General features: G+C 41.1%; 3 protein-coding genes across 3 annotated transcripts in view; 1 reads left to right on the top strand and 2 right to left on the bottom strand.

Moving 5' to 3' along the window:
• Positions 1 to 5,259, bottom strand: part of LOC118856856 (histone H3-like) — a 36,358-nt gene extending 31,099 nt beyond the window's left edge. Inside the window, exon 1 of the mRNA XM_036767382.1 lies at positions 4,920 to 5,259. Within this exon, the coding sequence (XP_036623277.1) occupies positions 4,920 to 5,259 (340 nt within the window). The remainder of the gene's footprint in view (positions 1 to 4,919) is intronic.
• Positions 5,260 to 6,177: 918 nt separating this feature from the next.
• On the bottom strand, positions 6,178 to 6,625 carry LOC118856843 (histone H2A type 1). The gene has a single exon (XM_036767370.1). It carries the CDS (start codon positions 6,613 to 6,615, stop codon positions 6,223 to 6,225), a length of 393 nt encoding a protein of 130 aa, XP_036623265.1. The 5' UTR covers positions 6,616 to 6,625; the 3' UTR covers positions 6,178 to 6,222.
• Positions 6,626 to 11,447: 4,822 nt separating this feature from the next.
• On the top strand, positions 11,448 to 11,828 carry LOC118856845 (histone H2B type 2-E-like). Its single transcript, XM_036767373.1, has one exon. The coding sequence runs from the start codon at positions 11,448 to 11,450 to the stop codon at positions 11,826 to 11,828; it is 381 nt and encodes a 126-aa protein (XP_036623268.1).
• Positions 11,829 to 12,249: the final 421 nt, after the last annotated feature.

Here is a 12,249-nt window from a genome sequence, read left to right on the forward strand (position 1 = left end):
TCTCTCTCTCTCTCTCTTTCCACTCTAAGTTAAAAAGTTAAACTCCTCTGTGGCTATATGGTTATTGATAGCTTGTATTTTTTTCCTGTGAAAAACTGCCTGTCCATATCCTTTTGACCAATTATCTATTAGAGAATGGTTCTTAGTTTTATACATTTGAATCAGGTCCTTATGTAGCACTAACTGCCTTGGCTCCCACAGCCTGAAAGCCAGGTATATTATATTTCATCCCTCCCCGCAAAGGTTTCCTGGTACTTTTAACAGGGTTTGGAAAGGTCCAGGTCTTCATCAAATTGCTCCTGCCCCCATTGATGATGTTCTTCCTATTGTAGGGGTGATCCCCTGCACCGGTCACTCACAATGAAATTAGCTTTTACAAAGAAATATTTACTAGAAAAGATGTAAGTTTAGTTCAATTCCTATGGAGCATAGTCATAGTTCCAAGTTCAAATCCCCAGTAACAACAAGCTACTAGCAGGTCCTGTGGGAGTGTAAGACCAATAACACCAATACACAAGAGGACTGCTAGCACAGATTCTTTGATCTGCTTTTCTAAAGGAAAGCAACTTTAAGGGGTTAACAATCTTACTTTAGTTAAACATACATATATCATTCACTTATTTCGGGGGAAAAAGTCAGCACCCTGAACTTCAGAGAAAATACAAACAGAAATTACAAGCAGAAATTATAAACAGAGAAAATAAACACAAATCAACACACAGGGCTTCCAACTCTCTGACCAAGACAATACGTACATAGCTACCAGAGAGAGAAGCACAGACATCTGAGTTTTCAAAGGGGAGGGGTGCTTCTTAACAGCTACCATTACACAAACACTCTTCCCATGAGTGAGCCGCAAAGCAAAATGCTTTGTATATATGCACTTATAGATGTATAAGTATATATGCACTTCTTCAAGGTCAGAGGGCATCATAACCTTCATGACTCAGGCTCATGTGATTGTGACTTAGGTTTTCTTGTGACTTAAGCAGGTCATCAAAGATTCCTGATTCAGTCGAAGGCACTTGATTGCCTTAGTGCTGAGAAGAACTAGAACTCTAAAAGAAAAAACAGCAAAAAGTCCCACTTTGCTTGCCTTTACAACCCCCTCCAGGCTTAGGGCCCAGGCACTGTAGCTTAGGAACTTTAGCCTTATGGAAGACCTTGTTACTTTGTTTATTTCCATATGTTGTGTACCTAGTCTATTCTGTTGATCACTTTTTAAAAATGTTTTAAATCGTTACAGATCATTCTATTTATTTCTGCTTTGCAGTACAATTTGAGATCTGTTACTGACCGATGCCCCTTTTCTCCATTATTCCTCCCTCACTTTTTTTTCATTATTACTCTTGATATTCTTGACTCTTTGCCCCTCAACATGAATTTTTTTTTCCTAGCTATAAAGTATTCCCTTGGTAGTTTGATTGGTACAGTATTGAATAGCTAAATTACTGTAGTTTTGGTAAGAGTATCATTTTTATTATATTGGTTCAACCTACCCATGAACAATTAATGTTTCCCCAATTATTGATCTCTGTCTTTATTTTTGGAAAGAGCATTTTATACTTGGATTCATATAGTTCCTACATGTATCTTAGTAGGCACATTCCCAAATATTTTATAGCTTCTATAGTTATTTTGAATCTAATTTCTTTCTATCTCTTCCTGTTGGGTTTCACTGGAAACAAAGAGGAAAGCTGATGATTTATGTTATTAGATAGATAGACAGACAGATAGACAGATAGATAGCTAGATAGCTATAGATATAGATAGATAGATAGATAGATAGATAGATAGATAGATAGATAGATAGATAGGTAGATAAACAATATAGTGGCATAAGGTCTTTCTAAAGGCTTAGGGAAAATAGCACTGGGGTTATATAACCCAAAGGCGCTTTAGTTGCCACACATCTAAGATTATAAATTACAAATGCTATTAGTCAGCATCCCAATGGAGGCTATTTTCACACCAAGAGTTCACTACAAGAATAAAATAAACAAATCCAGATACCCCACTCCCATCCAAATTAATTGTGTTACCTTCATCACAGGATTATTATGAGTATTTTCCAAAATTTAAAACTTTATATAGATGTGAGCCATTACTAAATAAGTTAATTGCAACGAACAATGTTGAAGTATGTGGAGTTAGAGGCTGAGCCTTGTGGTGTATTAATATTTAGAGAAAAGGCAGAATTAAGTCATTAAGAGCTAAGATAATCATAAAAACACAATAAGAACCAGGACAGTGTAGTGTCATGGAAATCATGGAGGAGAGTGTTCTAAGAAAGAAGGGTTACCAACAATGCTTAATGAATTAGATAGGTAAAGGAAAATGAAGACAGAGGTAGAAAAGGGCATTGACTTTGGCACTTAGGAGGGGTAATTTAGAAGAATAAAGCTTAACTTAGGGAGTAGGGTGTAGGAAGATGACAGATTAAAAGAATAAGTGTATTATGGTGGAAGAGGAAGAGTCCAAATTCTGTCAGTTCTACTTAAATATATGATGCTGTGAAAGAATCTAAGGTTTATCTAAGCATATTATTCTAAGACATGAATAAAGGCTGTTTGGCAACAGGAGAGATGACTTTAAGAGGTAGTTAGGGTCAGTAAGAGAATAGTCACAAGGATTCAAATGAAAGAAAAGGGAAGACCCATTGATTCAAGTCTGGTGGAGGGTCAGTGGAATGGAAGTTCTAATTATAGATCATCAGTATTGATCACATTTCCTATTTTTCACCACCATCTTCTTTGTAAATTTTTTTTTAAAAAGGCAAGCAGACTAAAGAAAGGGAAAAGGATAGTAGGATATCATGGAGAGAAAATATAATTAGCAAATATAACCAAGAATGTTAATGGAAAAAACTCACCCTTAAATGAGAGGTGACAGCAAAATGTATTTGAAAATAGAATATGGCAATTTTTTTTTTTACAATAAATACACTTGAAATAGAAAGATTCACACAGGTAAAATGAATAACCAAAGCAGAATCTGTCATGCAGGAAAATTACTAGCAATTGGAAAGACTGGAAAAGGGTGGAAATTGAGCTGAGTTTTGAAGGAATCCATGAAAACTATGAGTTAGAGGTGAGAAAGAAGAGCATTTTAGGAATAGGGGACAGCCAGTTTAAAGGCATGGAGACAGTATATGGAGGAGTATGATGTTAGAGAAACTCCAGGTAGGGCAATGATATTGGATCAAAGAGTGTGTGGAGGAAAGTAAGTAAAAGAATATTAAGTAGAAAGGTAGGAAGGGTCTAAGTTTTGAAAAGCTTTAAATGTAAAACAGATTTGATCCTGGAAAAATACCACTGGAGTTCATTGAACCAAGGATGGCATCAGGCAACGTTTTGTTTGGTTTTGTTTAAATCGCCTTTTCATCTAAAAGGAGGATGGATTGGAATGAGGAAAGACTTAGGGCAGGGGAGACCAGATAGAAAGCCATTGCAGGAGTCTATGTGAGAGGTGATAAGGAACAGAGCTATTACTTATATTTACAGTGGTTGGGTTTTTTTTTTTTGTAATGGCAAAGAATTGGGTTAGCTAAACAAATTATAGTATAAGAACAGAATAGAATATTATTGCACCATAAGAAATGACAAAAGGAATGCATTCAGATAAACTCAAGAAGATTGGTTATGGAAAAAAGAAAAAAGCAGTATAAAGTGGGCAGGTCAAGGAGAACAATGTTTGCAATGATTATGACACTGTAAGGAAAAACTGAGAACTTTGATCAACGCAGTGTAACCAACGACAATTTCAGAGGACTAATGTTGAATATGCTTCCTACTTCCTGACAGAGATGATAGTCTGGAGGTGCAAATTATGAAATACATTTTCTAACATGGCCGACATGTAGATGTTTTTGCTTGATTCTGCTAACTTATTACAAATTGGGGGAGGGAGCTGGATAATCCAGCTAATGATAGTGGTGCCAAATATAGGAGAAATGAAAGAGTATTGCCGATGTTTTTAAAAGAACTCACCTAAGAGAACAGTAAAAGTCCAAGGAGGAGACCCTGTCAACAAGATAGGCCTTAAATTGTGTTAAATTTATATATTTTTAAAAAGAAGCAAGCTATGCATAATGGAGATTAATGATTCTCACATTCTGTCCTCTTTCACACACACACACACACCCCTCTTTTAAAATAGTAAAAAAAAGAAAAAACATGGTAACTACACAAAAATTTTAGTTAGAAGAGACTTCACATCATCTAGCCCAACTCCCTTGTTTTACGAAGGAGAAAAATGGGACCTAAGAAACTGGAGTTACTTAGGAAAGACAACAATCCAAGAGGTTATTTAAAAACTAGAACTTCTGATTCATAGATGTAGGCCTAGTACGTATAATGAATGTACAAGATTAAATAGGTGATAAATTAGACCATGCTTCAGTGGCCGAGCTAAAGAATTTGGAATTCCACAGGCAACAAAGCTTTTAAAATCCTGAGTAGCACACTACAACAGCCTGACATTAAACTCCAAGCCTCCAGTCTCCCCCCCCCCCCAAAAAAACAAGCTCAGGGCTATTCCTTCCACGTAACTCCCTAGTGTTCGTACGATCAAATGCATACTTCTGACGTTTAACACTCACAATCACAATCTAGCTGAACTTTACCTCCCTTTATAGGCATACTACATGTAACTGCGGTACCAATTCACCCCCTAAAGCCCAAGCTGCTTGAGCTTCCTCCTCTTCTCAGGCTAGAAACAACGGTGGAATGGTCCGTCATTACCCGCCACAGGCCCTCCCCAATTTCACAAGGTCACAACTTCTTATACTGAAAAAGTGGGTGGCTCTGAAAAGAGCCTTTGGGGGTACGTAGGATTTAAGATGACAAATTAAGCCCTCTCCCCGCGGATTCGGCGAGCCAGCTGAATGTCTTTGGGCATGATGGTCACGCGCTTGGCGTGGATGGCGCACAGGTTGGTGTCCTCAAACAGCCCGACCAGGTAGGCTTCGCTGGCCTCCTGCAAGGCCATCACGGCCGAGCTCTGGAAGCGCAGGTCGGTCTTGAAGTCCTGGGCGATCTCGCGCACCAGCCGCTGGAAAGGCAGTTTGCGGATCAGCAGCTCGGTGGACTTCTGATAGCGGCGGATCTCCCGCAGGGCCACGGTGCCGGGCCGGTAGCGGTGAGGCTTCTTCACGCCGCCGGTAGCCGGCGCGCTCTTGCGGGCAGCCTTCGTAGCGAGCTGTTTGCGGGGCGCCTTGCCACCGGTAGACTTACGAGCGGTCTGCTTTGTACGAGCCATCTCTTAACTGAGAAGAAGAAAACAGAAAATGAAAATTCTGGCGACAGTCACCTTATTTATAGAGTAAAGCTAGTTCTGATTGGCCTGAACAACACGCACAAATCCTGAGCTGCGACTCATGATTGGTTGATAATTCCAGTCCATGTATTCTGGGTAGTTTGATTGGGTGACTATCCATCACGCCCCTCCTCCTTCCTTAATTTTGCAGTGTTCCCTTTAGCTGGCTAATTTCTTCCTGATTCTGGCCTCTTTATTCACCGAACGGACAGCTTTGTCCTGAATATAAATTCTTTTCTTGTATTATGCATGCTTTCCCGAAATTACTACCATCAACTCAAAGACCAGAATGCTTTGAGATTTGAAAAAAGACCGCGCTAACACAGGATTGGTCAGTCTGCTCCTTTCCCGCGCCTTCTCATTTTCGACACCCCTCCCCCCTTTCTCAAATCCGTCCCCCCCCCACGTCCCTCCTAGGCAGATTACGGATGAATTTAAAACTACTTAACTTATCTTTATATCACTTTAACCTTGTGATTCCAGTATCAAGAATCTCCCTCCTCCCCCGTCAGTTTTCAGCTGCAAAGAGATTAACTTGAGTCACTTTATCTCACCGCACATCTACTTAGTGAGATTCCCGAGTTTCAGTGGTGTACGTAAATATGGTTAAGAAATAACTTCTGAAAACACTATTTTAACGTTTCAAACATACTGTATCTTGAAAATGACCTAATACCGAAGGAGGGTGGCTGACCGGATTTAATACCGTATACGTAACAGGCCTATTTTGGAGCCCGTAAGACAAATGTGGTTAAAATGCTTAACTTGGAACACATGGAGAAAAAAAAACTTCTTTTACAAAGTAGGCTATCAGCTCTCGTTTTGAATAGATGCGTGGCTCTGAAAAGAGCCTTTGGTTTAATTAAGGAGGACCAGAGTATATCCTAAAGCCCAGCTAGAGACATTCTATTTGCCTTTAGCTTTATGATGACTCTCAGTCTTCTTGGGCAGTAGTACGGCCTGGATGTTGGGCAGGACGCCGCCCTGAGCGATGGTAACCTTGCCTAGCAGCTTGTTAAGCTCCTCGTCGTTGCGGATGGCAAGCTGAAGATGACGAGGGATGATACGAGTTTTCTTGTTATCCCTGGCTGCATTCCCCGCCAACTCCAAGATCTCAGCAGTCAGGTACTCGAGCACAGCAGCTAAATATACCGGAGCACCAGCACCAACTCGCTCAGCATAGTTGCCTTTGCGCAGCAGACGGTGGACACGGCCGACCGGAAACTGAAGACCAGCCCGGGAAGACCTGGTCTTGGCCTTTGCGCGAGCTTTGCCTCCCTGCTTTCCTCTTCCAGACATGGCGACTAGAGCAAGCTTCCCCCAAAAGAAACAAGCAACTACCCAACGTCAGACAGGAGAACCTATTATACCATTTTGTGGTAGGATAAAGTAGGCTTTCGGATTGGTTAAAAACAGCTTTCGATGAAGTAGCCAATCAGAAAGTAGGTCAAGAATCTGCTTAATTACAGACGCTCTTCCCACTTGTGACGATTTGACCCAATCAGAGATTAGATAAACTGAGCCTTCATTTACATAAAAGTCTTCAATCTGCTGTAACCTGACTCTTGCTTTTCCTTTTTTTGTTGTTTTTGTTCTGGAAAACTAATATTGTTTTCGTCCCTCGAGTTGGCTCTAGCCTCAAAAATTTTATCCAAGAAACTGGTAACTAAGGCAAAAAATAACAGTAATTCACATTTTAGAATGTCTACCAAGTGATTTTCTCATAGCAGTCTCTTGAGGAAACTCGAGGCAAAGCTGCCAATGAAAGGGAATCAGAGGGATGAAGTAATTAACTCAACACTGGATCCAGAATACAAAATCAGATCTTCCAGTTGTTCTGTCCACTACAGGTTCACTTTCTCCACCTTGAAGCAGGGGTAGGTACTGACACAGACAGATCATTCAAAACCATCTGCCTCACGAACCCATCTAAATTTCTCCACCATCATTTAATTTGATCTCCCTGTAGTTTGGCCTGTATCCACAACTTTCTCTTTTCCTTAGGTTTCGATGACACTGCTCTCTTCCTGGTTTCTCCCCATTCCTGTCTGCTTGTATTACATTCAGGATTTCAGTGAAAATAGAAAAAAATCTCAAAAATAAGTAGATGTAACTTCAGGGTTTATCGAATGAGCTATTCAGACAGGATGCAGGAAGACAGATCTTTCATCTGCCTCATTGGCACCCAATGATTGTTCAAGGTTGGAAAATGAGACTATGTACATAATTGTTTTCAGAAGGCAGCTCTATCTGGACAATAATAAACTAACCATAATAGAGATGACAAATTCTAGGGGTTGTAGCCCCTGTTTAGAACCGAACATGGAACAAGTGATTGGTCTAAGATTGGAAAAGGAATACAAGGCTGTATATTGTAACATTTATTTAACTTACATGCATAGCACATCCTGCAAAAGGCCATGGTAGATGAATCAAAAATCAGAATTAAGGTTGTCAGGAGAAATAGCAACAACCTCAGATATGTAAAATGACACCACTGATGGCAGAAAGTGAAGAGGAATTAAGAAGTCTCTGGATGAAGGTGAAAGGAAAGAGTGTAAAAGCTGGCTTGAAAGCTTAACATCAAAAAAAACTAAGATCTTTTCAACTGGTCCCAGCACTTGCTAGCAAATAGAGGGAGAAGAAATGAAATCAGTGTCAGACTTTCTGTTGTTACAATGACTGCTGCAGTGAAATTAAAAGACACTTGCTATGGCAGATCTGGAAAGCATACTAAGAAGCAGAGAAATCACCTTGCTGATAAAGGTCAAGATAGCCAAAGCTGTGGTTTTTCCAGTAGCAATGTATGGCTGTGAGAGTTGGACCATAACGAAATCTGAGCTCCGCAGAATCGATGCTTTTGAATAGTCCCATACCTGATTTATATTGTATATTGAATACTTTCCTACTCTTTTTCTGGGGAAACCCTAGGCATGAATCAGAATCTAAACTATGAGCAATTTTTTTTCCCAGGGATGGGAAAAGGGATGGGAGTTTATTGAGCTCCCCAGGACTAAAGTTCATTTAAACCAAAGTACATGCCTGGATATATGACAGGGAAAGGTCCTAGTACTACAGCCTCTGTAGAAATATTTTGATATCCAGGTTGTCCTGGATAAGGACAAGAAATAAGATGCTGCTGGATTAAGAGACACCAGCAGTTTTGTCAAAATGGTGATCTTAACGCCGCTGTTGACAGTGATCAAGTGAACTTCTTTATCAATCATAAAAGTCATTTATGATTGGTCATTTATTCTCCTTTCCTTCCTTGAATAAGGGATATTTTCTAATCTGATGACAAACTGTCACCCACACATCAAATATTCCCTTGGAACCCTCCTCCCCCATCTTTCCCCCATGATTTCCCCCTTTCTCTCTCCCTCCTCTCTTCTTATCTCCTGTGAAAAGTATTATACATTGCAAATTGCCACAGAATGCCGTGGATTGCCATCGATTCCCACTGATTCCCCTCAGAAAGAGAAGCTATAAGTGAACAGTCTTCCTTAACATGCTAATAAATCTTCTTTTCAGTTTGGCTACTACATTATATAGCCCCCAATTATTTGGATACAGGTTGGTTGGTGAGATTCTTCTTAAGTACTCCAGGAAACCAGGCTGGGAAATTCCTGAATATTTCTGTGTCAGAAGTGGGATGACTGGGACTCTCCAGAAAAGTGGCTCAGTTTACCCTAACCCAGAACAGCTAGAGCGCACACAAGGTAAGAACAAGGTAAGATTTTACTCAGGTAGCCTCCTGTGGTGACCATTTTTCTCTCTCATTTCAAAGGGATATTCGGCATCATTTTCACTTCAAATTTGCCCATGAGCAATGAAATTGGAAATCAGATAGATCTTTGGTAATTTGAAAAATTTTCGTGCTTCTTAGGTTATATGACCAAGATGTATAGCATCCCAACAGCTGCCCCTACTTCCCAAGACTTACCTTAGGAATAGTAGAAAGCAAGAGCTGGTTGTGTAAATCTGGTATCTAAATGGGAGGACCTCCTCATTTTCAAGTCAGTAACTCAATTTGGTCTAAGGGCTTACCCTTAAACTCATGTTCCCTGGCTCTTTCTTTCCCTCCTGACAAAAGAAGCAGAGATTCTCTTTCTGTAAGCTTTGGGCCTGGGTTATTGTTAGAGTGTAGACAAAGTCACATTTGAGTGAAAGTGGGGTCTGGGACCCCAGAAGAGAGCCTGAGGATAAACTCTCTCTAGCCTTTTCAAATATTTTGGAGACTGATAAGAAACCTGTGGATAGCCTTCTGCCAACTGAACACTGTTAAAAATTTCCTCAGTAGGGTAATCCCTATTGATAGTGGCCCTTATACAAGCTATGGTTAGCTTGAATCTTGGAAAGACAGGAGACAGCTACTTTTGGATAAAAGCCTCGGTGAAAATAAAATCTTCTCCCGACCTGTTTTAAGGCAGTCAGATTCTCTGCCTAGACTGGAGATAGACTAGGTCCTTTGGAACGTTTAACTTTAAGGCAATCCTGCCATGTGGGGGCCTCAAAAATAGGAGATACAGTAATCAAAAGTCCTAGTTCTACATTGGGGAAAAAACTATTAAAATTTTTAAGCTAGCCAGAAAAACTCAAGCTCTTAGGGGTAGAGCCAAGATTCAAACTCATGTTATCTGACTCCAAATTTGTTTTGGTGCCCTTTGTTCCCATATTCTTCCAGTCCTGGCTTACATTGTTCCTGGTCACCCATATTTTTGTTGTTTACCGTAATAAAAATTGAATCTCTTCTTGGAAACAAAAAGTTTCTCTTTTGTTTGATATATGACTAAGGGGCCAATGAGAAATGGTCGATGTTCAGCAGTTTTGCAGCTGACTCTGGTACTGTATTTGTCTTCCTCCAGGTTTTAACAAAACTCCCTCAACCACTTCCCTTATTTTCCCATCTTTTTCTAGACTATCCCTATGACCAAGTCATAGAAAAAAGATAGTGGATCCAGAAAGAATCTAACACAACCCAGTTCTTCATTTCATAGTTCAAGAAACAAAAGCTCCAAAAGATTTCACAAAGTCACAAATACAGGCAATACAAGAACCAACTTCTCATGGCTTCTAATACAGTGCCTTTTCCGCTTGATACACTGCTTTTCCCAGAAAACTTTGTGTTAATTTTATTTTCCGTGATCTCGCTGTAAATATTAACACAGCTTTGAAAACATTTTTTGCACTTGCACGCAGTGTCCCTAGAGATGTTTTGTATCCACTTCCTGGAAAAAAATGGCTCTCCCAAAGAATTCCTCCATTTCTACCGCAAGAGAAAAAGCATCAACGCGCCTGCTAGAATATGCTGAAAACTACTGAATTCTATGGCACTGGGTTCTTTTTAGATAAATGTTAATGATGGGAGGAGTTGACAATGGTTTGGTTTAAATGAAGTAAAATTGAAGGAATAAAGCAGATGCTCAAAGTATTGCCAACTTTTTTCTCTCAAAAACAATTCTGGGGAGGCGGGAGCTGGCTCTTAGAACAGCTTTTTGGTTTCTAGTGAAAATGGAGGCTGGCGGTCTAGTGCGGTAGCAAGACGGCAGGAAGTCGCTCTGGGCGATGGTCACCGCCCCGCAGAGTGCGGAGCTCTTAGTCCTGGAAGACGGCCTGCGGTGGTTTGGTGGAATTACTGTCAGCCATCTCCCAAGCCACGCAGTTCCAATAGCTCCAGCATCACCGCTTCCCGACCCTGAAACACTCGGACACCTTTACAGAGCAGACTACGCATGCGCCGTACTAGAAACTGCAACGGCCATAACTGGAGGTTTTTGTCCCGTAAGCCACACGAAAAGCACAAATTGAAAGCAGTAAAGTTTAGCAGAAAAAAAAAAATCCCAATGCGAAGCCAGCTTTAGGGTATTTTGTCGCAGTTTTAAGGAGTGCAGAAAATCACTATGTCATTGGATGCGACGTATATTTATATAGCCAATAGGAAAGCAGAATTGGAATCCGTCATTTACATTGGACAACGCTTAGTCATGATAACCTTACAAAGAATTGTCCAATCAGAAAAGGGTCTTGAAGGTACCGTCATTTGCATACGCCCTGTATAAGTACTAAGGGGCCCTGCGAAAGAAATCCGGTATTCACTTCCACTGCATTATATCTACGGCGCTGCTTCCAAGATGCCTGAGCCAGCCAAGTCCGCTCCCGCTCCGAAGAAGGGCTCTAAGAAAGCCGTGACCAAAGCTCAGAAGAAGGATGGGAAGAAGCGCAAGAGAAACCGTAAGGAGAGTTATTCCATCTACGTGTACAAGGTGCTGAAGCAGGTCCACCCCGACACCGGCATCTCGTCCAAGGCCATGGGCATCATGAACTCCTTCGTCAACGACATCTTCGAGCGCATCGCCGGCGAGGCGTCCCGCCTGGCGCATTACAACAAGCGCTCCACCATCACGTCCCGGGAGATCCAGACGGCCGTGCGCCTGCTGCTGCCCGGGGAGCTGGCCAAGCACGCCGTGTCCGAGGGCACCAAGGCCGTCACCAAGTACACCAGCTCCAAGTAGATTATCCTGGAAGATTCCCGACTTAAAAAAATCCAAAGGCTCTTTTAAGAGCCACACAATTTGACTAAAAGAGCTGCAAATACTGCATTCTCTTCAGGAATCTCAAAGGTTTGTAAAACCCCAAAGATTTTTTTTTCTCCTCTTCCCCCTCCAATTTCGCTCCTTCCTTCCTTCCCATCCCCCCCCTTACCCTGTTTGCTGTAAAACTGATGACATGTAAGGAAAAACTGCATGCACTTATTTCATATTTGTGGCCCATGTTTTAGGGGCCGCAGTCTAAAAATCTCCCTGCATATTACCTCCTTTCCCCAGATCTTACCTTCTATGCGCCAGCCAGACTAATGTGCAACACCGGATTTGTTAATTGGATACTTGAATTCATAGTAGCATCGTGCCCTTTCCACAGACATTCGCTATTTTT

The sequence above is a fragment of the Trichosurus vulpecula genome, chromosome 7, assembly GCF_011100635.1.
Source record: "Trichosurus vulpecula isolate mTriVul1 chromosome 7, mTriVul1.pri, whole genome shotgun sequence".
Taxonomy (NCBI): Eukaryota; Metazoa; Chordata; class Mammalia; order Diprotodontia; family Phalangeridae; genus Trichosurus; species Trichosurus vulpecula.

Coding starts and splice junctions, on each gene's coding strand:
- LOC118856843 (XM_036767370.1), bottom strand. CDS start 6,615: ATGTCTGGAAGAGGAAAGCAGGGAGGCAAAGCTCGCGCAAAGGCCAAG.
- LOC118856845 (XM_036767373.1), top strand. CDS start 11,448: ATGCCTGAGCCAGCCAAGTCCGCTCCCGCTCCGAAGAAGGGCTCTAAG.